The 25,736-nt window shown below is 42.4% G+C and overlaps 1 protein-coding gene across 4 annotated transcripts in view; it reads right to left on the minus strand.

Annotated features, from left to right (window-relative positions):
- The window catches only part of ARHGAP25 (Rho GTPase activating protein 25), a 115,873-nt gene that overhangs the window by 50,511 nt on the left and 39,626 nt on the right, over positions 1–25,736 (minus strand). For all 4 annotated transcript variants that reach the window (XR_001881798.1, XR_001881799.1, XM_017853789.1 and 1 more), the window contains exons 2-4: positions 25,219–25,418; positions 18,337–18,424; positions 12,574–12,690 (exon numbers count right to left, since the gene is read on the minus strand). Coding sequence is in view for 2 of the 4 variants with exons in the window: in XM_017853789.1 (XP_017709278.1) it covers positions 12,574–12,690; positions 18,337–18,424; positions 25,219–25,418 (405 nt within the window). In the remaining 2 variants the exon portion in view is untranslated. The remainder of the gene's footprint in view (positions 1–12,573; positions 12,691–18,336; positions 18,425–25,218; positions 25,419–25,736) is intronic.

The following is a 25,736-nucleotide window of genomic DNA, read 5'->3' on the forward strand; positions in this document are numbered from 1 at the left end:
ACTGAGATTTGAATCAGGAATTTTCCGAGGTCAGATTTACCCTGTGATTCTATATTCAGGGCTTTAATTCCTTTTAAAATTTAAAGCTAATGGAATAAAAGTTCAGAGATCATAAAGTCTCAAGGGGAGTCCTCTAATGCCAGACCATGCCAGCCCATGCCAGCCCCACCTCCCCTCAGACCATGTTCACCTCATCTCCAGTCCCCAGACCTAAAATTTTGGACCCCATCCTGAGCGATCACAGAAGGGTGAGACCTTACTACCACACTAGTAATTGCCCTGGCTCTTCCCACAGTCCATCCTCCACCCCTTACCCCTCAACCCCTTCCTTAGATTTGCTGGAAAACTCCAGGAAACTGGGTTGGTTTGGGAAAGTGGAAATAGAAAGAGCAACTGTCACTTCCCTCCCCACCTTGGTCCTCCTTTGTCATCACTCAAACACTCCTAGGATTAAGACAAGAGCACCTCCCCACCCTGCCTCTAGCCCAGCCCAGGCCTCCGGGAGAGTACCCCACCCCCATACACACTGCGCCTGCCCTCCCGGCACTGATACCTGCTTCCCAGGGGTTCAGTTCCAGAAGCGCTCCCCACCCCTGACAGGAGAGGGAAGAGGCTCTGGGAAATGAGTCTTTTAGTGGAACAAGTGAACCACAAAATAAAAAAAGAAATACCTTTCTTTCGGAGCTTGGGGGTTTTCCTCCTGAAATCCCAGCAAACGAGCAGTGCCAGGGCAGGAAAGCCACAGCCCAGTTCCCACCGCGGCATCCTGGGGATGTGAGGCATGGCGGGGCCGAAGACTCACGCCTCCGATGAGCCAGCCTCAGGCCTTCCCTCCTCCCCAGACTGGAAGAACTCTTCTCTCACTTCCAGATCACCACATGCTTGCAAATACTGCTCAGGTTCTGACTCCAAAAAGGAAACCATGGGATCTGTCCGCACCTGCCCCAGCCCTCCCGGCCCTCCTTTCCCCGGCACTTCCCCTCCCCACTCACCTTTACACACAGGACTCTCCAGCTTTTAAACAGTGAACATAAAGCTGTCAAGGCCCCCAATAAAAATAAGTGCCTCCTTTTACTTAGCAGCTAATTGTCAACTGCCATTCAGGGGATACCTCCAAGGTGGGTTAAAAAAAATCCCATGCGGGAACCCTTTCCAGCATTGTTCCATATATCAAAGTGTCTGGCAGAAACACAGAATTTCACTTAGCGTTTATGAAGCCAGCCCACCGTTCCCTGGAAATGCTTTCCGAGTTGCACATGGCTCCGTGGGGGCCTTCAGAGATAATGATCTTGAAGTTTGGTTGTTGGGTAGACTGAGATGATTTTGTCCTCCTGATGAGTACATACAGTAAATAGTGCAGCAACCCTATCAGACATGCCCAGGAGAAGGCAAATGGGCTCTCAGCATTACGGGGAAACGGTCAAGGTTGTCAGGAAGGGCCCTGGGGCTGTCTCATGCTGCCAACCCAGTGTTTATTCTCCATTCATTCATAGGCCAGGAATCGCGGACTCATCTGACTCCACATTCTCTCTGCATGTCAAATTCACTCCCACACCCTGGCAATGTTACCTCCAAAACATTGTACAAACCTGTTTGCTTTTCTGCATCTCCACTGCCACCACCAGTGTCCAACCCACCATCTGTCCTTTCTGCCTGGACAATGGCTTGAGTTTCATATCTGGTCTCCTGCTTTCATTCTGATCTGCCACCTCCAGCCCAATCCATTTTCCATACAGCAACTAGAATGATCTTTTAAATAGAATCTGATTTTTTTCACCTTCTTGCTTGAAAGCCCCAGTGACTACCTATTAGCTGTTAGGATGAAGACAAACATCCTTAACAAAGCGATCTCCCCTTTTATTACCCTCCCCTTACTCCAGAGCCTGTTCTTCTTTCTGTCACAGGACCTTTGCACATGCTATTCCCTGTGACTAAGACACCATTCTGCTTCCCCCTTCTCTGTCTAGTTAGCTTCTGCTGGCCTTTCAGAGTTAAGCTTAATCATCACTATTTCAAGGAAGCCTTCCCTGACCTACTTGACAAAGATATATTTTCCCCATATGGCATCATGTGTTTTTCCCACATGGCTCTTTTCACAGTTGTAACTATGTTTTCCCTTGGCTCTTTAAAAGTAATTGCTGTGTCTTCTCCTAGCTTGTGAGCTCCTTAAGAGAAAAGATTTTGGCTTTTTTTCTCTCCTCTCTCTCTCTTCTTTCTCACTGTTGTGCCCCAGTGTTAGCATAGATCTGGGGACATGGCACATGTTAAAGAAAGAGTTGTTGACCAAATGAAAAAATAAGTATCTGTCTGTTGTTAGGAGCTGGGGGCAGGGGAGATGAGGGAATTCATGGAAATAAGTAAACATCATCTCTTTTAATATCGAATGTAGCTGGTGAGAAAGACCAGAACATGTGGAATAACAATGACTGCACACACCCCTCCAGGCTAAATTGTGCTGTGGATTGTGAAATCATGCTCGGAATGGTGCAGAGAACTTAAAAGAATGAAAGGAGAAAAGAAATCCAAAGTACATAACAATTCAATATTTACATACTATATATCTCTTGTTGGCGAACACGCAATGATGCTCAAAACACAAGATCTTCTTTTTCAAGATGGCTGACTACGAGCATTTCCAGTAATCTCATCCACTTAGAGGAACCAAGCTAGTGTGCCGTCTCATGCTGCCAACCCAGTGTTTATTCTCCATTCATTCATGGGCCAGGAATCACGGACTCATCTGACTCCACACTTATTTAAATGCAGTGTTCAAGAAGGAACTTGGGAGTTCAGCAAAACGTGAGAGGAAGCTTTGAAATCCAGGAAAAAGGAAAACAAGAAGGCTGTGTGGCTGAGGCCAGCTGGGAAAGGGGAGTGAATCCCCCAAATGGGAAAGGGTGAGTGAGTACCTTTCTGCTGTCCACTTTCCCACTGGGGAATTATACAATCCAGGCCGTAGGAGAGCACCTTGACTCTCCCACACCACGAATCTAACTTGGGGAGTGGCAAGAAGACTATGATGAGGAACTGCTCCAGGGAATGACCTACACCCTTTTTGAAACCTAACTGACTGCTGTGGGACAACATTCTGGATCCGAGCTCTTACAGACTGTGCATGGGGGAACTTGGGTGGTGCCTGCAGGACTGGGGCTTGAGTAGGGGATGAATCCCTGTAGCCAGTTCTGAGAAGCAAGTGTGGAGTGGGCTCCAGTCACTGGCATTGGAACTGGGCACACCACCATCCCAGGTCCTAAGCAAAAGGAGAGTTGTTGTGGAGGCTTGGTCTTCAGCTGAGTGGTGTCTCCTATGGTCTAGGGCTGAGTTGTGGACTAGATGCAGCCTGCCAGGACTGACTGGGTGGCCAAGTTGGCTGCCATAGCCAGGATGGAGGAGGGAACTCTGCTGGGACTGGGGTGTGAGACGAACGCAAGTCTCATTCCTGTGGGCCAAACAGTGGCCACTGGGACAGCCCTATCCTCCCTATCTTAAGACTTTAGGACAGCAAAGGTTGCCCCTCACCAAGCATTTCACAAGGGGCCTAAGGACTTCCTCTACCCCCTAATCAAGGCTGGTGCATGCATATGCCATTGGAGGGCCTGAGCACAAGCTTGCTTGGTCCAGTTCTGCCCAACTTTGTCCCCTACTCTAAGACAGAGTGTGGGATCCAGGCTCTTGGATGTTCCACCACCCAACTACCACCAGGGTTACCTAAATACCTCTCCTAGGGAACAGAGGTTAGGCATAAATCTCCATGCTACCCCCACAACTGGTTGTTACCTGCAAACACTATCTACTAGCCTGGAGGCTGGCCCACACAGCCCATTGAAACAACTGCTAACACAAAAGCACGGAGCTTAAGAACTAGAAGAACACTTCATGACCACTGCTATGCCCATGGCCCCCATTGTCCTCACTGCCCAAAAGGTCAAAAGCCCACTCACCTGCCCTGTATACCACTACCACAATCAGCATCCAAAAAAGCCACCCACGGGCCCCAAAATCGGCCTGCCTGGAACTGCCAGTACAGGTGCCAGCATATGTTGCCTGAGGTCACAAGGAGAAACACACTTGGCCCACCACTGCTACCACTGAAACCTGAAAAAGTAACCAATAACTGAGTCCTAACACACTAAGGAATCCACAGATACCACTAAGGCTATTTATGAGCAAGGAAATCATACAGCGTTTTCACTACTGCACACACTAAGAAGCAAAGCCAAACGGCCCTACCCAACCAACATCATAGTCACATCTTCAAGGAAAAATGTCCCCACTCCATAATGAATGTAAATTCAAAAATAAGATGAAGTGACTATTGCTTCAGATGTGCAGAAATCAATGTAACAATACAGGAAGCATGAAAACACAATGTAATATGACACCCTCAAAGGAAGACAATAATTCCCTAGCAATAGCTCCTAACCAAAAAAACTCCTCAAAATGCCAGATAAAGAATTCAAAATATTGATTTTAAGGAAGCCTAATTAGATGCATGAGAAATCTAAAATCAATACAAAGGAATCAGAAAATCAATTCAGGATACGAATGATAAATTTACCAAGAAGATAGATACTTTTTAAAAAATCCAAACAGGAATTCTAGAACAAAAATACATTTATTGAAGGAATTACAGAAAACATTCAAAAGCTACAACAGTAGACTAGATCAAGCAAAAGGCAGAATTTCTGAACTTGAATACAAGTATTTTTAAATAACTCAGCCAGGCAAAAATAAAGAAAAAAGAATTAAAACGAATGAACAAAGTGAGTCATTTGGAACTACATAAACCAACTGATATAACAATTCTAAATACATATGCACTCAACAATGGAGCACCCAGATGCATGCAACAAATATTACTGACGTAAAACTGAAAAACAGATTGACAGCAACACAATAATAGTGGGGACTCAACACCCCATTCTCAGCATTACCCAGATCATCTAGACTGAAAGTCAATTAAAAAGTCTTAAATTAGACTTTACACCAAACGGGACAAATAGACATTTACAGAACATTCTATACAACAATTGCAAAATACACATTCTTCTCAACAACACAGGGAACATTCTCCAAAACAAGCCATATGTCAGGCCACAAAACAAGTCTTGGCAAATTTTTAAAAACTGAAATCATATCAAGAATCTTCTCAGACCACAGTGGAATGAAACTAGAAATCAATAACAAGAGGAACTTCAAAAACTATACAAATACATGGAAGCTAAACAACATGCTACCGAATGATCATTGGGTCAATGAAGAAATTAAGACAGAAATCTAAAAATTTTTTAAACAAATGAAAGTACAAAAACATACCAAAACCTGTAAGTTACAGCAAAAGCAGTGCAAAGAGGGATGTTAATAGCATTAAATGCCTACATCAAAAAGTAGAAAGAGTACAAATTAACAACCTAATTTCAAACCTCAAGAAACTAGAAACTAAACAACAACAGACCAAACTCAAAATTAGCAGAAGAAAAGAAATAACAAAGATCAGAGCAGAACTAAATGAAATAGAAACCAAAGAAACAATACAAGGGATCAACAAAATGAAAAGTTGGCTTTTCAAAAAGATAAACAAAATTGTTAAACTTCTAGTTAGACTAACCAAGAAAAAAAGAGATCCAAACAAACAAAATCAGAAATGGAAAAGGAGACATTACAACTAATACCATCGAAATACAAAAGATCATCAGAGATTATTATTAACAACTAGATGCCCACAAACTAGAAAACCTAGAGGAAATGAATAAATTCCTAGAAACATATACTTCCCAAGATTGAAGCAGGAAGAAATAGAAAGTCTGAAGAGACCAACAATGAGTAGTGAGATTGAATCAGTAATAATAAATCTTCCAAAAGAGAAAAACCCAGAACCAGATGGATTTACAGTTCAATTCTACCAAACATACAAAGACAATCTCATACCAACCTGAAACTGTTCCAAAAAACTGAGAAGGAGAGAATTCTCCCTAACTCACTCTACAGGGTCAGTATCACTCTGATACCAAAACCAGACAAGGACATAACAACAACCAAAAAGAAAACTACAGACCAATATCCCTGATGAATATAGACTCAAAAATCCTCAACAAAATACTAACAAACCAAATCCAACAGCACATCAAAAAAAAAAAAAAAAAATACACCATGATCAAATAAGTTCTATATCAGGAATGTAAGGATGATTCAATATACACAAATCAATAAATGTGATACATCACACAAAGAGAATTAAGGTAAAAACCATATGATCATCTCAACAGACACAGAGAAAGCATATGATAAAATTCAGCATCTGTTCAGAATAAAAACTCTCAACAAACTAGGCATCGGAGGAACGTGCCTCAAAATAATATAGGTCACATGCAACAAATGCACAGCCTACATCATACTAAATGGGAGTAAGTCGAAAGTATTTCCTCTAAGAACTGGAACAGAAGAAGGATGCCAACTTTCACCATTCCTACTCAATAGAGTACTTACTGCAAGTCCTACCCAGAGTAATTAGGCAAGAGAAAGGAATAAGTGGCATCCAAATCGAAAAAGAGGAGGTCAAATTATCCCTACTTGCTGATGATGTGATCTTATATCTAGAAAAACCTAAAGACTCCACCAAAAAACTCTTAGATTTGATAAATGCATTCAGTAAAGTTTCAGGATACAAAATCAACATACAAAAATCAGTAGCATTTCTATACAGCAATAACGATCTAGCTGAAAACAAAATCTAGAAGGCATTCTGATTTACAATAGCTATAAAAAAATAAAATACCTAGGAATATATTTAACCAAGGAGATGAAAGATCTCTACAAGGAAAACTGCAAAATACTAACAAAAGAAATTGTAAATGACACAAACAAATAAAAAAATTCCATGCTCATGCATTGGAAAAATCAATATCATTAAAATAATCATACTACCCAAAGCAATCTACAGATTCAATGCAATTCCTATCAAAATACCAATGTCATGTCTTCACAGAACTGGAAAAAAAAAAATCCTAAAATTTATATTTAACCAAAAAAGGGCTCAAATAGCCAAAGCAACCCTAAGCAAAAAGAACAAGGCTGGAGGCATCATATTACTTGACTTCAAATTATACTACAAGGCTGTGGTAACCAAAACAGCATGTCACTGGTATAAAAACAGACACATAGATCAGTGGAACAGAATAGAGAACCCAGAAATAAAGCCACATATGTATAGTCAACTGATCTTTGACAATGTCTATAAGAACACACCCTGGAGAAAAGACACCCTTCTCAATAAGTGGTGCTGGGAAAATCTGATTGCCAAATACTGAAGAATGAAACTGGAGCCCTGTCTCTCACCATATACAAAAATAAATTCAAGATGATTAAAAACTTAAATGTAAGATCTGAAACTATAAAAATGCTAGAATAAAACCAAGGGAAAACTCTTCTGGACATTGGTCTAGGCAAAGAATTCATGACTAAGGCCTCAAAAGCACAGGCCACAAAAATAAAAATAGACAGATAGGACTTAATTAAGCTAAAAAGCTTCCGTACAGCAAAAGAATCAACAGAGTGAACAGACAGTCTACTAAATGGGAGAAAATAGCTGCAAAGTATGCATATGATAAAGGACTAATATCTAGAATTTACAAGGAGCTCAAATAACTCAACAATAATAAAACCAAATAATCCCGTTAAAAAGTGGGTGAAGGACATGAGCAGACATTTTGCAAAAGAAGACATACAAATGGTCAACATGCATATGAAAAAATCCTCAACATTAATAATCATCAGAGAAATGCAAATAAAACCCACAATGAGGTAGCACCTTAACACCAGTCTGAATGGCAATTATCAAAAAGTAAAAAAATAACAGATGTCGGTCAAGATGCAGAGAAAAAGGAACATGTACACTGTTGGTGGGAATGTAAATTAGTTCAACCTCTATGGAAAACAGTATGGAGATTTCTCAGAAAACTAAAAATAAAACTATCATTTGATCCAGCAATCCCACTACTGGATATATACCCTAAGGAAAGAAAATCATTATAACAAAAAGATACCTTCACTTGTATGTTTCTCACATGATTATTACAATAGCAAAGATATGGAATCAACCTAACTGTCCATGAACAGATGATTGGATAAAGAAAATATGGTATATATACACAATGGAATACTTACTGTTCAGCCAAATAATAGTAAATATGACATTTCAAAGAATGAAATCATGTCTTTTGCAGCAACATCAATGGAACTAGAAGTCATTTTTAAGTGAAACAAGGCAGACACAAGAAGACCGATATCCCACGTTCTGACTTATAAGTGGGAGCTAAGTTAACGTGTACACACAGACATAGAGTATGGAATTACGGACAACAGAAACTCAGAAGGATGAGAGGATGGAAGGGAGTGTATGATGAGAAATTACTTAATAGGTACAATTTGTGTTATCTGGATGATGGGTACCCTAAAAGACCTGGCCACTACTACACAATCTATGCATGTAACAAAATTGCACCTGTACTCCATAAATTTATACTAATAATAATAATTTGAAAAACACAGGACCTGTTTCAGGACCTTAAAACTGGGTTGGGTAAAGGAGAAAATGTAATGCATTGTTTCCTGACTCAGCAATAGCCTGAGCAAAACCTCAGATGACTCATCTCCGGAGGAAGAGGACAAAAGCAGGTCTGGACAGAGTGACGATTTGCAATTTGGACTCCTTGCTCCCTGGAGAGGGGACAAGGACCCAGTTTCAGTGTGGAGATCCAGAGAAGGCATGCCTGTCTTACTAAAAGGAGGGAGTAGTTTAGAGGAAATGGGCAAGAGTAAGCTGAGAATGAGTTTTCAGAAGTCACAAGCCCTTAGGAGAGGGTGGCAAGAAATTAGCCCACTGATAAGAAAAAGGCTGAAACACCAGTGTTCTGCCCTCTAAGGTGAGAGGAACACTCAGAGCCAGCTACAGGCAGGAGGAGCCCTGAGGAAGAAGTTGGGAATGCCATGAAGAGCATGTAGACCATCTCTCCAGTCAAGGGAGAAAAGAAGCCCAAAAGGGGATGCAAGCCAGAAGAGGTATCAGCTCTGCACAACTGTCACCAGAGTAACTTCTAAAATTTAAAATTGGGATTCATTCTGTAGGGTGTACAGATGGGCTACAGGTGTCTGAAAATATTTTGCTATCGAAAGCAAAATTGTTTGTGTCTAGGTATTTTTCTGGGGAGAGTTTCTATAACTTTCATCAGATTCTCCAAGGGGGGTCTTTGCACCATAAAGAGCTTCACCAAGACTCACCGCTGACATACTTGGAGAAAGATAGTATAATTCTAGAGGGTACAACCCATTTACTGAATAACTTCTCAGATAAATTGATCATCATCTAACAGAGGAGAGCCTACTGAGGGAGCAGAACATAGTGCTGCTATGGGAAAATGACATCATTCTTTCACCTATTAGATTAATAAATCTTTATTGAGCACTGTTTAGATTCTGGGATACGGTACTGTACAAAAAAAGAGAAAAACAATTCCTGCCAAGCAGATTGAAGCTCTCCTTCCAGTGAGGGGAGTCTAGCTAAGAACAAAACAAATGAGTAAAATATTTAGCACATTAGAAGAGGGTATGTGCCAAGGAGCAAAGCAAGGCAGAACTGAGGGGTAAGGAAGGGATTCAGTGTTAAACAGAATGATAGAGGAAGGCTTACTGAGGTGATGTTTGAGCAAAGACTTGAAGACAGTAAGGGACCAAGCCATGCAGCTGCCTGGGGAAAGAGGATTCCGGGCAAAGGAAACAGCAAGTGCAAGGACCTGAAGGCAGGAACACGGGTAGGATGTTTGCGGGGGCTGGTGAAGCTAGAGTGAAATGAGCATAAAAGAGGGTTCTAGAAAACAAGGTCAGAGGGGAAATGTGGGAGTGGGGGCGGCGGGCAGACTGTGCACTATAAGATCATTATAAGGCTTTGACTTTTACTCTGAGTGAGAAAGGAAGCTACTGGAGAATGTTGAACTAAGAGGAAACTTGATATGACAGGTTTCATATCAGGCTCACACTGGCCACTCTGTTGAAAACATTTTGTAAGAAGGTGGGAGTGAACATGTGGAGATGAGTTTCAAGGCTAGTGCTGTAATTTGACAAGAAAGGATTCCATCTTCATCGGGTTAGTAGTGGTGAAGGTGGTGGGAAGGGAGCAGGCTCTGGGTGGAAAAAGCCATAGATAATTTCACAAAGGGCTAGAAAGAGGTGGCAGCAACAGGTCTCAGTGACTTCACAGTATTTGGGAGGCATGCCTTTCCCATCTGGTCAACCCATGTTAGAGGTTCTTTCCAAGTAGCAATGTGCTGTGGCAAAGGAGCGGACCCATGGGACAGGTCATTTGTCCCTTTAAGACCAACATCACTAATTTACAAATAGTAAGAACACATTTCTGATTTGCCCAGTGGCCTCAAATGAGACTCTATGCTGTCTTAAAAATGCCCTCACGTTCTGGGATCTATGATTTTGGTTAGTAACTTTAAACACGGCTGGGCACAGTGGCTCATGCCTATAATCCCAGCACTTTGGGAAGCCAAGGCGGGTGTATCGCCTAAGGTCGGGAGTTCGAGGCCAGCCTGGCCGAAACAAGATGAAACCCCATCTTTACTAAATATACAAAAATTAGCTGAGTGTGGTGGCACATGTCTGTAATCCCAGCAGCTCAGAAGGCTGAGGTAGGAGAATCGCTCAAACCCGGGAGGCGGGGAGCCGAGATCGTGCCACTGCACTCCAGTCTGGGAGACAGAATGAGACTCCATCTCAAAAACAATAATAATAATAATAATAATAATAATAATAATAATAATAATCTGAGATGCTGTGTCAGAGGCAACACTGTTCTTTGAAAAGTAAGTGGTGTTGCACTCTGATTTCCCCTTCTCTGGACTTTCCACCGCCTACAGGACTTATGCTTGACTTGCTCCTCAGGTGGTGGTCTTGGGGTGTGGTGAGGGTGAAACCCCATGTGTATCATGACAGAGTACAGCAGTTCACTATGGCAAGGCTCAGTCAAGCATCACAGTAGTCACAGAACCTAGTGAAAGTACACGGATACCATTTTGACTCAGAGAGCAGGTGCATGATTAGGCAACATCCACTACCCTTGTCTATGCAGATAGCTTAAAACACTGGACTGGAGAAAACAGAAAAGGGTGGCTCACAATCTCATAATCCAGCACGATAAGGATGGTCACAGCTAAGATTTTCCAGCATGTTGGCTAATTACGTACCTGCAGGTCATGTGCTCCCAGAGAAACAGACAGGGTAAAATCAATGCTAATGTCCCCTTTCTTGGTCCCAGACCCTTATAAAACCTCTTGGCAGTTCCTGCTCTTAGTTTCTTTGAGAAGCTAATGTGTCTAACCAGCAAATCTCTCTTGGTTGTTTAACATCATTGGACACAATTTCTATTTGTAACCAAATAAACTCTGAAATGTATCAGTTAAGATTCCATAGCAACTTGGGGAAAATGATTAAGCCATAAAATCAAAGGTACTAAATTGCATATAAATTTTAAGTGTATCATTCTGGAAAAAGTGTGTAGATGTAAAGAGCAGATGAAAACAAAACACAAAAATGCCTCTGGTGGAGTATTTTTTCTTTACTCTCCACAAAATTATTGTGGTATTCTTGAAATTTCTGAAAGAAGCTGTTGGCCAATGAAATAAATATTTAATATTCAAACTATGAAAGCCTCCCTAAATGATTTCCAAAATAACAGGCCACACAGTCAATACATAATTATATATTTAAGGTTATCTGGAGTTGACACAAGTAGGCATGCTCCTAAAAAGTTGAAGGAAAATGTTAACTCGAGAACTGTCAGTTTTTTTCATATTTTTGTAAAAGGAGGGAAGCATACTAGATTTATATGTTTGTTAATTTCAGAAGGTTTTTGCATCTGTTTTCTTTAGTCAGGACCCTCCTCAAACGTGGAAACATCACCAGGATTCCCAGAGAGCTCTAATTCTTGAGTTGTGAAACCCAGAAAAGTGTTGAATGCTGAATTCACTGTACACCTGCAAGACTCCAGACACAATTCCTGAACCTTTCCCCAGTCTGATCATCCTTCTTTTGGACAGCAGCTTTGTTTTCCTGCGCTGACTTATGCAGCCTAACTTACGCTTTCAGCAGAGCTCTTGCCATCAGTTCCCAGAACCAGGCCGACTCGTGGTGCTGCGTGAGCCAGGGCTGCTGGGGACCCAGGGTCAGCTCATTCAACCCATTCATTTTACAGATGAGAGTACTTTGACCCAGAGAGGAGAAAGGACTACCTCCAGATATCATACACATTTACTCAGTGCAAAAGACTTGCCTTCCGTCCAGTTAATTTGGAGATAGCTCTTTGAGATGACCCAGGTGGCACAGGGGGTGGGAAGCTAGAAGCTCTGAGCCCACTTTTCCTCCACATTTGACAGAGGACTTGGCCATGGGCATGCAGATAACTGTTTTCTGGTTGTCTCCCTTGAGCACTGCTCAAGGAGCTATCACATCTGGAGCTACTTCCTACTTCCTGAGATGTCATAGGCACCTGCCCAGGAAAGCCTGCAGGGTCCTTACCTCCACAGGGTGTGCCAGCAACTCTCCTGAGGAATTTAACCCACTCCTCCATCTCTGCCTGGGAGCTGGCCATGAGGACATAGGAGTCCTGTCCCATGCGATTCTGGTCCCATGAGGCTGGAGGAAGAAGTAGCACTTGTGAAGGTCTTAGAGTGATAAGGGTATGAGAGCAAGGGGAAGGGAAGGGAACAAGACCTAAATTGATTTCTTGGTTCAGTGAATCACTACCAGCCAAACAACATAAATGCGTTGTCTAATTATCCTCAGTGGATCTGGATATCCGGGCACTCTTCAACTGTTTTTGCTGAAGCTCTAACTCTACAGACAAATCATTGAACACAATGGTTTGCAATTGGCGTAGCTGGGGCTGAGAGCTGCTTTCATTAAGAGGACAGAAGTCATTTCCTGCCAAAAGGAAGAGGAAGTTCGTGGTGCAGTTTCAGCATGGAGGAGACAATTCAGCCCATAAAAGTTAGAAGACTTTAGATCATCACGCCAGTCATGGATACTTTCCTAAGCTAGCCTTGAGCTCAGTTGCGGGGGTAGGGTAGGAGATGACAACCTCAGGTGGGAGTGACAGTGAGTACATATGTGCTTTTTTCACAAAATTCGTGCTTGGTGTTCATATTTCTGCTCTCCTGACCACACAAGACCTTGCAAATGTAGGTTCTCAATACTCAGTTAATGGATACATGAAACTTGTTAGAACTTTCTTTACCATTTTCACTTCAAACCTAAGATTATAGATAGGTGTAGTGTTTCCTCGGTTGGTGTTCTCAAATGGACAAAAAAGGTGGGAGAAATTGAAGGCAACAGAGAGCAGGGAGAAGGAGATGAAGGGAAAGAATGTGGGAAAGTGAAAACTAGGGAGAAAGAAGCAAGAGAGGGAAAAGAAGAGTATCAAATACAGGTCTTAGACCATGAAGTTAGTTAGTCAGATCTGAGACTTGAACTCTAACTTCATCCATGGACCTGCTTGCAAATGGAAATCCTCAAAGTTGGGATTTTCTTTAGTTGGTTAAAATAAAAAGGTCTTAGTGGGGACAAGAAAATAATAGTGATCCCTTTCAATTATGGGATACTATTAAATTTCAAAGTGCCTTTGTAAGCATCAACCCATTCTTCTCACAATGGCAGGCCATCTCCCTCAGAGAGCTTGTTCTAGCTGAGTAGTTGTGCCTAAACCTGTATTTCCCTGCAGGGCAGGAAAAGACTTTCAGATCTCCTTTGGTTCTGGTCTCTCGGACCTATCTTAATATCACTGAGCCTCACCTTCTTTCACCCTTTGGGATAACCTGATTCTGAATCCATCTTGTCATTGGGTCATCAGCTTTCTGACTGGAAGGCTCAGTCCATTTCAAGGCCCGGGGCATTGAGAGTATCCTGACAATTGGGTGTTTTCAGAAGTAAAATGGTAAGTTAAAAATACTCAGGGAAGAATGAAAGGACCCTCTAGGAATTGCAGTATCCCTTTGAAATAGAATAAGGAGTTAGTATTATTTCCATTTTATAGATAATAGAACTGAATCCCAGGGATGCAAAAGCACCAGTCCATCAGTATCCAGTGAGTTGCTGCCAAATGCAGGGCAAGTCTGTCAGTCTCCTTACTCCCATGAAAGATTCTACTGGCCCATATTGCTTCTAAATTTGACCTTGGACAAAATTTATCTGGTGTCTTTTCCCCTTCTCTCTCCACCATGCCTCGACTCCAGTCTACTATGCTGTTAAAACATGCCTTCTCAGTTTACCCTGAGTCCTGGGAGGTCCTTTTGTTCTGTCATGAGCAACCCCACTGGGAAACACCCAGGTCTCAAGATGTTCCTGAATGAAGAGGACTTCCATGGACTAATTCTTCTGGTTAGGAGAGCTGACGACCTGATGACAGGATGATTGAGAATCAGGTTGTACCAAAGGGTGAAATAATGTGAGGCTTGATGATATTAAGATAGGTCCAGGAGACAAGAACCAAAGGGGGTTTGAAAGGTTTCTGTTGTATTTGGGCATAATTGGGGTGCCAGGACAGACTTTCATTAAGAGGAATTGACCGACATTAATACAAAGCTCATGAACAGCAACTCTGACCTCAGGCACAATTTATCTGACTTAAACACAGCTTGTTCAATATGTGTTACCCATTGGGCTGTTTCTCTTGTTGGAAACGGACATCTCTTCTTTTCTTAATCTGCCTAAGGAACTCCTGTCCATTCTTTAAAACCCAACTCAAATGTTACCTTTTTTAGGGACCTTTCTTCCCCCTACTCCAAGTTGAGTGGGGAGTCCTTATTCTATTATCCCTTAATATCTTGTTCTTACCTCCATCACTGCAGTAGCTAAATTGTCGTGAGCAATAGTTTCCTTACTGGTGCAATGGAGATATTATTTAATATGTCCAAAACTGATGCCCTTACCCCCTATAACCTGAAAAAACTTGCTACGTGCACAAATCTCAGCAAATCCGTATTTTCCACTGTTTAGGCCAAAACTTTGGAGTCAATGTTGATTTCTTTTTCCCACATCCAATTAATTAGCAAATGAAGCCCTCCCTACCTTCAAAATGTGATCAGAAATTGCTTACTTCACAGCCCCTTCATCACTGCTATCTCTGACTTGGATTCTTGCAAAAGCCTCCTCACTGATCTCCTTGCTCTGCCCTTGCCCCTACTACTTACTTTTATTTTCAATTCAAAAGAATTTTAAAACATGAGTTATGTCATGTCACACCTCTGCTCAAAACGTTCCAGTGGCTTCCCATCCTTCTAGCAGAAAAGCTAAAGTTCTCACATTGCCTACAAGTGTCTATGAAATCTGTGCCCACCCCTGAGCAAATGTCCTATTTTTGTCTCCTGCCATCACTTCACTCTAACCACACTGGCCTCCTTAACCTTCCTTGAACATATGAAATAGGCTCAGAGACTTTGCACTGGCAATTTCCACTTCCTGGAATGCTCTTCCGCCAGCTGTGCTCTTAGCTGACTCCCTCATTGCCTTCAGATCTGTGCCCAAAGGTTACCTTCTTAATGACACAAACTCTGCCGGCTCTGTTCACAATAACCAGTCAACCATCTCAGCCAGCACCTTCTCTCTCTTTGGTTTAATTTTCCCCATAATTGTTATCCTATCAGAAAAACTACATAATTTGCCCATATATTTGGTTTGCTGCTAGTCTCTTCCCACATAAGGTGCATGCAGGCTGCTTAGTTCTTTGCCACATTCCCAGTCCTGCAATAGTACTTGGCTCATAGGAGATGCTCAATGAATTTGTTGTATAAATGGGTGACAACAGATCATAAAGTGGTATGAGAAGTAAATGAGATAACATATGCAACAGAAGGAATAACCTCTTATCCCTGGTGATTCCCTGGGGTGGGAGGAGAATAGAGAGTTATTCTATGAAAGGTCAGTAGCGAGAGGGAAGCCTACCCTAAATTGTTGCCTGCCCCCAATTAAAAAAAAAAAAAAAAACTAGCATGACTACAATTAAAAGTTTCTGTGTGGTGTTTGAAGATGATGGTATCTTTATGAAAATGGTTTCCTATCTTATTATTACTTTAGAATTATTTGTCCTTATGAGATGTGTGTGGGGTGTGTGTGTGTGTAAGAGAGAGAGAGAGGCTGGGTGCAGTGGCTCACGCCTATAATCCCAACACTCTGGGAGGCTGAGGCAGACGGATCACAAGGTCAGGAGTTGGAGACCATCCTGGCTAACATGGCAAAACCCCGTATCTACTAAAACTACAAAAACTTATCCGGGTGTGGCAGTGTGTGCCTGTAGTCCCAGCTGCTGGGGAGGCTGAGGCAGGAGAATGGCGTGAACCCGGGAGGCGGAGCTTGCAGTGAGCCAAGATTGCACCACTGCACTCCGGCCTGGGCAACAGAGCAATACTCTGTTTAAAAAAAAAAAAAAAAAAAAAAGAGAGAGAAAAAGAATCTGAGAATTCCTCTAGCAGGCCAGGAGACTGTTGCAAACATGAATGATAATGAGAGAACAAATCTTCCTCCTGCACTGGTATAGCAATTTAAAGAGTAGGTATTTTTGGTGCAAAGCCCACAGTGAATCTTCAGCTGGATCTCTCAGTAGGGTTACTCTAGATTGAAAACCCAGGCTTTAGGACACACATGTTACCATGGATGGTTGTGTCCCATGAATTGCACTGGGAGAGGCATCCTAAGAACAGAATAACCTTTGTGGAAAGGGAGAGAGATATTCCTAGTGAGGAGAGACTGAAAAAGCAGGCTTTCCTGCTTTTCCTCTGAAGAGAAAGAGAGGAAGATAGACCTTCAGATTAAAAAGCAAGGGAGGATGGGAACAGTGTCTCACATCTGTAATCCCAGCACTTCAGGAGGCTGAAGCAGGTGGATTGCCTGAGGTCAGGAGTTTGAGAGCAGCCTGGCCAACATGTGAAACCCTGTCTTTACTAAAATTACAAAAATTAACTGGGCATAATGGCATGCACCTCTAGTTCCAGCTACTTGGGAGGCTGAGGCAGGAGAATTGTTTGAACTGGGGAGGCAGAGGCTGCAGTGAGCCCAGATCGCACCACTGCCCTCCAGCCAGGGCAACAGAGCAAGACTCTGTCCCCACTTCAAAAAAACAAAAACAAAAACAAAACAAAACAAAAAAAAAAACAAGCAAGACAGTGCCCATGAGGGGACCATCTAGGAACTTAAAATTTTTTTATTTGTATTCTGTAAATGGTCATAGCCAAGTTTAGGATTTTTTTTCTGCATTAAAATTATCTCTAGATTATTCCCAAATATCAAACACTGATATGACATGCACTGTATCAAATGCTTCATATTGATTTCCTTATTTAATACTCACTATCACCATTATTGTCCCCATTTTATAGACAAAAAATCAGAGGCAAGGAGAAATTAAGTAACCTCTTACACAAATAGTAAGTGCCAGGGTCAGGGCAGGCTGGCTCCAGACTGGACACTTCTAACCTCTATGCTATGCTGCCTTCTCCATCAACTTTCTTAAGCACACAGTCACCTTGTGTGAGTGGGAAGGAGAGGGGGAAGAAAAGAGGCACTCAGGGGCCGTGTGGCCTCCCCTGCTGTGGTCAGTACAACAGTAGCAGCAGGGCTACACAGTCAGATTAACCTCTAGTCCCGGAGCCCCTGGCAGGGCTAGGGCTACCATAGGAGCAAGAGACATGAAGAAGGGTGGAAGCATCTCAGCATGGCAGATTCAGGAGCATGACCCAAACTCCCCTTGTTCCAAGTGCATTCGAGGAAGGAAACTCTTGATTTGAAAGAGGCACCCTCCAATGTGCCAATCATGTGTGCAATGGTGAGATGCAACGGGTGGAACCATCTGAGGCTGCTGACTTTTTATAATTTTTGACCCTTTGAAATGGCAATTTCACATGGTGTCATTTACATTTTAACTGTTAAATTTAATGACCTACTCACCTTCTAGACTGAGATCATTTTAGTGAGTAGAGAAGGTGCACTTTTCATGTCAGTGGCTCAGTGCCTTGTACAGTACCTAGCTCCTAGCACACACTCATGAAATGCTTACAGAGTTGAACAAAATGCTCACTTACTTATTTCATGGGCATTGTTCAAGCACTTGATACTAGTTAATAAACTGCAATAGCTTCATTAACTGTATACAGAACCACTGTGGGCTCTCAATAGGCTGGTTGGTTAGTTAGTTGAATGAGTCTCCAAATATAGCTTTGACTTCTAGAATGCAGAAGTAAAATGGGAACTTTACTTCTGCACTGCACCTCTGTCCTACCTGTTGTGGCCTACCTGGAATGATTTCAAAGACAAACTTCCCAGCTTCTTCGGGGTTTGTGGCGATCTCCTTGATTGTACTTCCTGGTAGATGCATGCAGCCCTGAAAGATGAAAAGTCAGGCCTTAAGGATAAACAGCAATTTAACACCTACAAACTAAAATTGAGTTGGAGAACAGGTAGGATAATGATGGGATGGGGAGGAGAGTAGGAGGGTAGGGACACGGGAAGCTAGCTTCCCAGTTTTAATGGGGCCCCTTCTGCTGCTCAGGCCTCGGGCAAATTAAAGGACAGCTATTCCAGAGCAAACCAGATGCCCAGAGAAAGACAAGGTTCTGATATAAGAATAAGCTAAGAGAGTTCCATCACCAATATTTGCCTCTTCCCACTTTTCCAAGGACCCAACTGCATGGTCAAACAAGACACTTGGTCTTTGTGAAGGCAATGCTGAGGCTGGGGAGACCATATTGCCTGCCAGGCTGCCAGAGGGGTTCAGGGAGGACTGAACCACTCAGGTCACCATTTGAGGGGATGGGGTATTGAGTAGCAGGTGCCTGCATCTTCACTAACCACCTCGAATGTATTATTCATTTAGTTCTTCCAGCAGGCCTCCAAGCAAAGTATCATTATGCACATTTTATAGGTGAGGAAAAGAGATCAGAAAGCTTCTGTAATCTATCCAAAGTCATAGAGCTATTAAGTGCCAGAATAGTAGTTAATCTCAGAAGTCAGTTGAAAGCTAGCGCTCTTCACCATCAAAGCTGAGGTGGTGGGAAATGGTCCCACCACCAAGCTCAGATCTATGAAGGGTGACTGAGGGTTTAATAGGATTTGTGACCTCTTATACATGGATATATTATCAGAAAAACAAGCCACTTCCACCATGTGTGTGCATGGTGCTTTATCACTTACAGTGCATTTCACTTGGGATTTTTTTTTTTTTTTTTTGAGATGGAGTCTCGCTCTGTTGCCCAGGCTGGAGTGCAGTGGCATGATCTCAGCTCACTGCAACCTCTGCCTCCTGGTTCAAGTGATTCTCCTGTCTCAGTCTTTCGAGTATCTGGCACTACAGGCGCCTGCCACCATGTCTGGCTAATTTTTTATATTTTTTTTAGTGGAGATGGGGTTTCACAGTGTTAGCCAGGATGGTCTCGATCTCCTGACCTTGTGATCCGCCCACCTCAGCCTCCCAAAGTTCTAGGATTACAGGCGTGAGCCACCGCACCTGGCCCACTTGAGATAATTCATTAGACCCCTACAACAGCTCCATATCCAGAGCACAGCAAGATTTATCACTGCCACTTTGCAGATGAGGAAACTGACACTTTGAACGTCTAAATGACTGCACAAAATGACATAGTTAATGTGCACTGGATCTAGTTATTCAAGATTTATACCTCACTGGCTGTTGAAGGTAGCAGGGCTGGTTCTGAGTTGAGTAAACACACATGTCTTTATTTCAAAACAAAGTATGGATGGAGACGACTGGTGGCAGAGAACACTATAAAGGCAAAAAAGTCTTAAGGAAATCTCAGAAGTAAGATCCACTCAGGAGCCTAAGAGAATAAATGTTTCTTGAGGATCTAGAAATAAAAATGCCTAAGACTGAGAGAGAACAAGACAAAAAGGAAGACGAGGAGGAGGGAAAGGAACAGAAAGGGCAGGAGAAGGAAGAGAAGAAAGAACAAATGGGAGGAGAATGAGGATGAAAGACAAGGAAGGGGAGAAGGGGGAAGGGGAAGGAGGAGAAGAAAAAGCAAATCGGTCTAGAAAATGGAATTCTGCAATTCCTCTACATTCCTCTAATTTTATTATTTAAAAATAACCTCCACCTACATGGTCCTCACCATCTTTAATAAATCACATCAATGCCTTCAGAAAAAATGACCCTGAGGTTGTGCTGCTGAGCTACTTTGGATGAGTTATGGCGTCAGAATAAAAGGCCTTGTTGCTTTTAGACAGGACAGAGCACTGTCTGGTAAGGAGAGAAGGAAAGGACAGTTGCAGAGGTGTCTGCCTCCCCTAAGTACCTCTCTAAACTGTCCTTTGGTACCCAAAATCATTTCATCAGAAATGGTAACAATAAAATACTAAAAATATACATGCCATGTATTGAGCAGTCCCAAAGTGTCTAACTCCCTGCTAATTGCCCTGAATATATCAGCACATCTAATCTTCATAAGAAGTCTAGGAGGGAAGGACTGTTATTCTCCCCCATTAGAGAAAGGAAGAAGTAAAGCTCAACGAAGTTAATTAGCTGACCCAGGATCACAAAAGCTAGATAATACGAAATCTATGATTCCAGCCTCAGTCAGTGTGATTCCAGAATTACAAGTAAGGCTTCACTTACAAGTCCCACTTGCTGAGAGAAGTAACAATCAGAGTTAAACACGTTCACACCAAGGTGTAAATGACTAATTCCTCCCACTCAGCATGAGAGCCTTGAACTTCATAAATGGCAAGAGGAAGGCAAGGAAGAGGAAGAGACACCAGTAGGGGTGAGGATGGGGACACTGATGGGGAAGGAAGAACTGTTCGAGGAAGGGAAGGGCCCAAGTTGCCCAGAGCCACTTTCATGTACTTAGCAAGTTGACTGGGGTGGACTCTGTATAAAGATGGAAGGATGGAAAGGTTTATGCAGGAGACCACAAGTCCTTCAGCAGTAAAGCAACGGAGACAGCTATGGCAGTGAGGTGCCAGAATATCTAGAATTCTCTAGCTATAACATTTAAATCTATTATAAATTCAGGTAGAACTACATTTTAGCCCAACTCCTTGTTAAAGCATTTTTCAAAATGTTTATATTGGCTCATGAGAACTTAACTGTTACATTTTAAGCCAGTTAAATACAGCTATTACTAAAATTTAAATTCTATAAGCTTACAATGAGATATTTTCTACTAAAAAGGTGAAGATACCTAAATTTTACAACTTTCTGATTCTTTACTATATTTTGCTATCATTTCTGCCGTTGTGGTTACTTCCACCTATTCTATCTGTGTGGTGGAAATCCTATACAATGTGGTTCTATAGTATGTCTCTTCTCAACTCTGAGTTCAGTGATATCACATTGGTAGCTTGCATCAGTCATGATGGGAGCATCTGCTGCACAGAAATTAGCAAATGTTGCACTTCAATCAACTCTCCCATCAGAGGGCCCATTGTTAACTATTTACCGGCATGCCGCTGATAGACAACCACTTGTGGCGATGCCTCGGAAAACAGGCAGATGAGACAATGGGACCACGGGTCTACCCTACTACTAGGATTGTCTGAGACCATCATTGTAACAGAAACTTGAGGGCAATAAGCTGAGATTCTGTTCGAAACAATTTCCCTGACAAAGAACTTTCTAGAATGGTTTATATAAAGCTGGTTGATGGACTTACACAGCCTTATACTGTTAAAACCGGACAGGATCTGAGAACTCAAAGAAAAAATGCACAGACTGCCTTCTATAGGGCCACAGGATTCCTCAAAAGCACATACAGGAAAGTCTATCATACACAGTTCCATAATTTATTTACATTCTCCTTTGTCGGACGCTAGGTCCAATGTTTCTCATTATAAATAGCATTTAATATTCTTATTATTTCTTTTGGCACTTCATAGACCCAGAATCACTGTGTCTAAGGGTATGACAATTTTTTGTGTTTAGTAAATCTGGCCAAATAACTTTTTTGAAAGGTTGTACCAACCGACGCACACATCATCAGTGTAAGTGAGAGCCCTTACGCCTGATGGTTCCAAGATTATTGTGATGTTTCTGTTTTTTGGTATCTTGGGGGATAGGATGTTTGTGTGCATTCTTTTTAAATTTACAACTATTATACTTAAATTATAAAATATTTTAAAGAAACATTTAAAATTGTATGTGTAACCCCAGTATTCAGAGATAACCATGGTTAATACTTCTGTGTATGTCTTTCTAGACCTTTTTCTATAAATACAGATTCATGATATTTTTTCCAAGAATGGGATTAGTATACACATCACCTTCTGTTGTAAAGTGTTTTTCAAAGACAATATTATGGACATCTTTCTATATCAAAAAGTATTAATTAGGAGCATCAATGTCTGAATTGTATTTTATTGTATAGACATGCAAATGTAGCCTAATATAAGTTAGCCTCTACCACTGGGCATTGTTGTCATATCACTAATATAAACAATGCTGTGGGGAATCTACTTAATTAATGCTTGTGATAATAGTATAGACATCAGCCCAAATTCCTAACAGTGGAAAATTGATTAAATAAATTATAGAACATTCATATAATAGATTGTTTTGATATAACTAAGAATATTATAGAGGCATATTTAGTGTTGGGGCCAATATTCATGAAGTATTTTTAATTTTTTCATTAAATAATATTTGTTATACTAATTTTGCATTTACAATAGATGAGTTCCTAAATACATACGCATAGGGAAGGTTGAAAGTAGAGGGGATGTAGGTGGCTATTTCTTACTGATGGGATTGTGAATAATTTTTAAAGCTTTTGTAATCAAACTACACATATCAACACACAGTAAAATACACTATTCTTTCTAAGAAATTATTATTTTATTCCTAAAGGTTTTATTTTTCTATTTTTCATATCTGAAATCAGTGTTGGATTTTATCAATGCATTTTTCAGCCATCTATTGAAGGGTTGTGTGGTTTTGCTTACTTGACATATTGATCTGATGTATTACATCAATAGATCTCCTCAAAATAAATTATCCTTGTCATCCTAGAAGTGTTACCTAATTATCTCAGGCTAATTTAGTCCTGAGAAGGCTTTGGGTTTCTTCCTCCCAGAAGAGGAGAAGCAAGAACCTTCAGGTATTTATTTTGCCCTTTGACATCAGTTTATGTTTTTACAAAACGGTTTTTCACACCTGCTTTATATCATTTGATCCTGTGACAAATGCAGGCCAGGTAGTATTGTCTGATTTTATAAAAGAATAAAGAGGGGTTCAGAAAAATTAAATAATTACAGGGCCAAACAGTGGTGGAGCCAGGAAAACAACACATCCTTTGATATAAAGTGCGTCTCACCCTCTACACTTCATGGAAACACACTCAGCTGCCCCTTTCATGGATTTGGGGTGGCCACACCTTATTGCCGTCTCCCTTACACTCTGCAGATAGGAAGACTTCCTCCATCGTCTTAAGACATCAACTGCCATCTTAGCCTGGAATTGCTTGGCTTTAATAAGGTCTGGGGTGTTTATAAAGAGAAGGAAGGCTGGTTACCATGGACAGAACACTAGGCAAGAGCCCAGTCTGTGGTGGGATCCCTGTGATCCTCCTCTGGCCTCTGCAGTGACAGACACTCAGAATTCGGAGCCCTTAAGTGGAGGAACTGGTTAACCGAGTCCTGCTGATGTGTAATGGATTCTCAAGCCTGCCCTTAAAGAAAACTGTCCTCTTCCAAAATGACCTTTTCACTTTGGTCCCATCCACCCCCAATATCTACACATTTCTTGTCCTCACCTTTCTCGGGATTTTGTTCTGACTCCAGAAGGTTCTAGAGTCGGTCTTCCCGAATAAGCTCCTTCTGGCCAAACCCATACTTCCATCTCCACAGACATGAGTTCTAGGTGGGTGACCAACTGTGCTGGATGCCCTGAGACATGCAGTTTGCACCTGGGGTCCTGGGGTAATCGTTCAGAGCATCCTTTATTCTTGCACACCACAATGGCCAAAAAAGCAATGAGGTTGGCCGAGAGACCTAGGCCCAAGATTTAGGATTAAAGCCCATTCTCACAGCCTTATCCACTGCATCAGGAAATCCTGTTTGCTCTACTTTCAAAGTATATCCAGAAGCTGACCATTTTCCTCCAGCCCACAACTCCCACTGAGCCCCTAAACATCATAACCCCTTACCTAGATTACTTGAGTCTTCCCCCTTCTCTATTTTTGAGCACAGTAGCTAGAGCTGTCTTTTTACAATTTAAACCAAACACTGTCACTCTTTGCTCAGAGCCCTGCAATGCCTCCCTGTGGCCCCTCAGTGTGAATGCTCAGGTCCTTACCGTGGCTGGCAGTGCCCCAGCAGTCTGTGCCCCTGACCCCTGACTGCCCTCTTGCTTCTCAGACCTCATCCCCTTTGATTCCTACCTGCTAGTTCTGCTCCCACCACAGTGCCCTCCTTGCAATTCCCCATCCAGGCCAGACACGCTCCCTTTGGGGCCTTAGCACCAGCTGTTCTCTCTCTGCCTGGAACACTCTTTCCCCCAGAGATCTACCCAGCGTATTCCCTCTCCTCTTTAGTTTTGATCCCAGTGTCACCCGCTTCATGAGGTCATTTGACCATTCTTTTAAAAATTACATCTTCCCTTAACTATTGACACCTGCTAGCTCATCCTATTTTTTTCTCATAGAACTAATATTTTCCTAACAAATTACATACTTTCCTTATTTGTTATGCTTATATGTCTTTTCCTCCATATTCTAAGTTGCATATGGTAGAGATTTTTATCTGTTTTGCTCATAGTTTATTTCAAGTACCTAGAACAGTGTCTGGCATATAATAAATGCTCAGTAAATACTTACTGAACAAACAAATCAATGAGTCCCACAATCAGTTTTCCTGAACCCAAATCCACTCTCTCTGAACCCTTGACTGAGTGTCACCACCATCACCGCCCTGTTGCCGGTCTTGACTTAGAGCCATGTGTAGGAAACTCCACAATGCCCATCCTGGGGCTTCCTAGAGGACCACTCTGTCATCTTTGCAACTCAGTTTATGTATCTAGAAAATGGTGTAAAGGAAAAAGCAATTTCCTTTCCAATGGGTGTGTCTGGTCCTATTGAGAAGGCCCCTGTGAGTTTAAATGCAATCCCAGCGGACTCCAGGCCCGCCTCCTCCATGCCTTATGAACGGGACAAACAGCCTGGCTGGTACCTGGGGCTTCGTGTCCTCTTCATCCTTGTAGTAGCAGAGCTGCTGCGCCCTCAGCACAAAGTACCTCTGCTGCCAGTTCTTCACGATGGACCTCTGCTTCTTCAGCCAGCCCATCTTGATGGGCCTCTCCAGCGGGTTGGGGGTGGACGATGGATGGAAGGCCGCCATCTGCTCGCCAGTCATCACACTCCTTGACCGAGCTATAGAGAGGAACAGACAGGCCGACTGACTGAGGGACATGGGGCAGTCAGCAAAGAGTGGGCGGAGAGGAGGGAGGAACCCCAGAGGGGCTGAGAAGCGAGGGGGGCACGACAGCCAGGTCCAGTTCAGGGGTCCAGATCTGAGCCAGAGAAAGTCCCCCCTGAGCCAGAGAAGCAGCCGAGGGGCCAGCTCCCGGTCAGGGCCAGGCCAAGAACAAAACCCAGGCGGCGGCCAGTGGCCTGGTGCACAGGCAGTCCGGCACCGCGGCGGGCCCCGTCATTCTGCAAAGCGAAAGGTTGGCTGGAGCCTTCTGAAGA

Source organism: Rhinopithecus bieti, unplaced genomic scaffold (genome assembly GCF_001698545.2).
Source record: "Rhinopithecus bieti isolate Rb0 unplaced genomic scaffold, ASM169854v2 scaffold_36315, whole genome shotgun sequence".
Taxonomy (NCBI): Eukaryota; Metazoa; Chordata; class Mammalia; order Primates; family Cercopithecidae; genus Rhinopithecus; species Rhinopithecus bieti.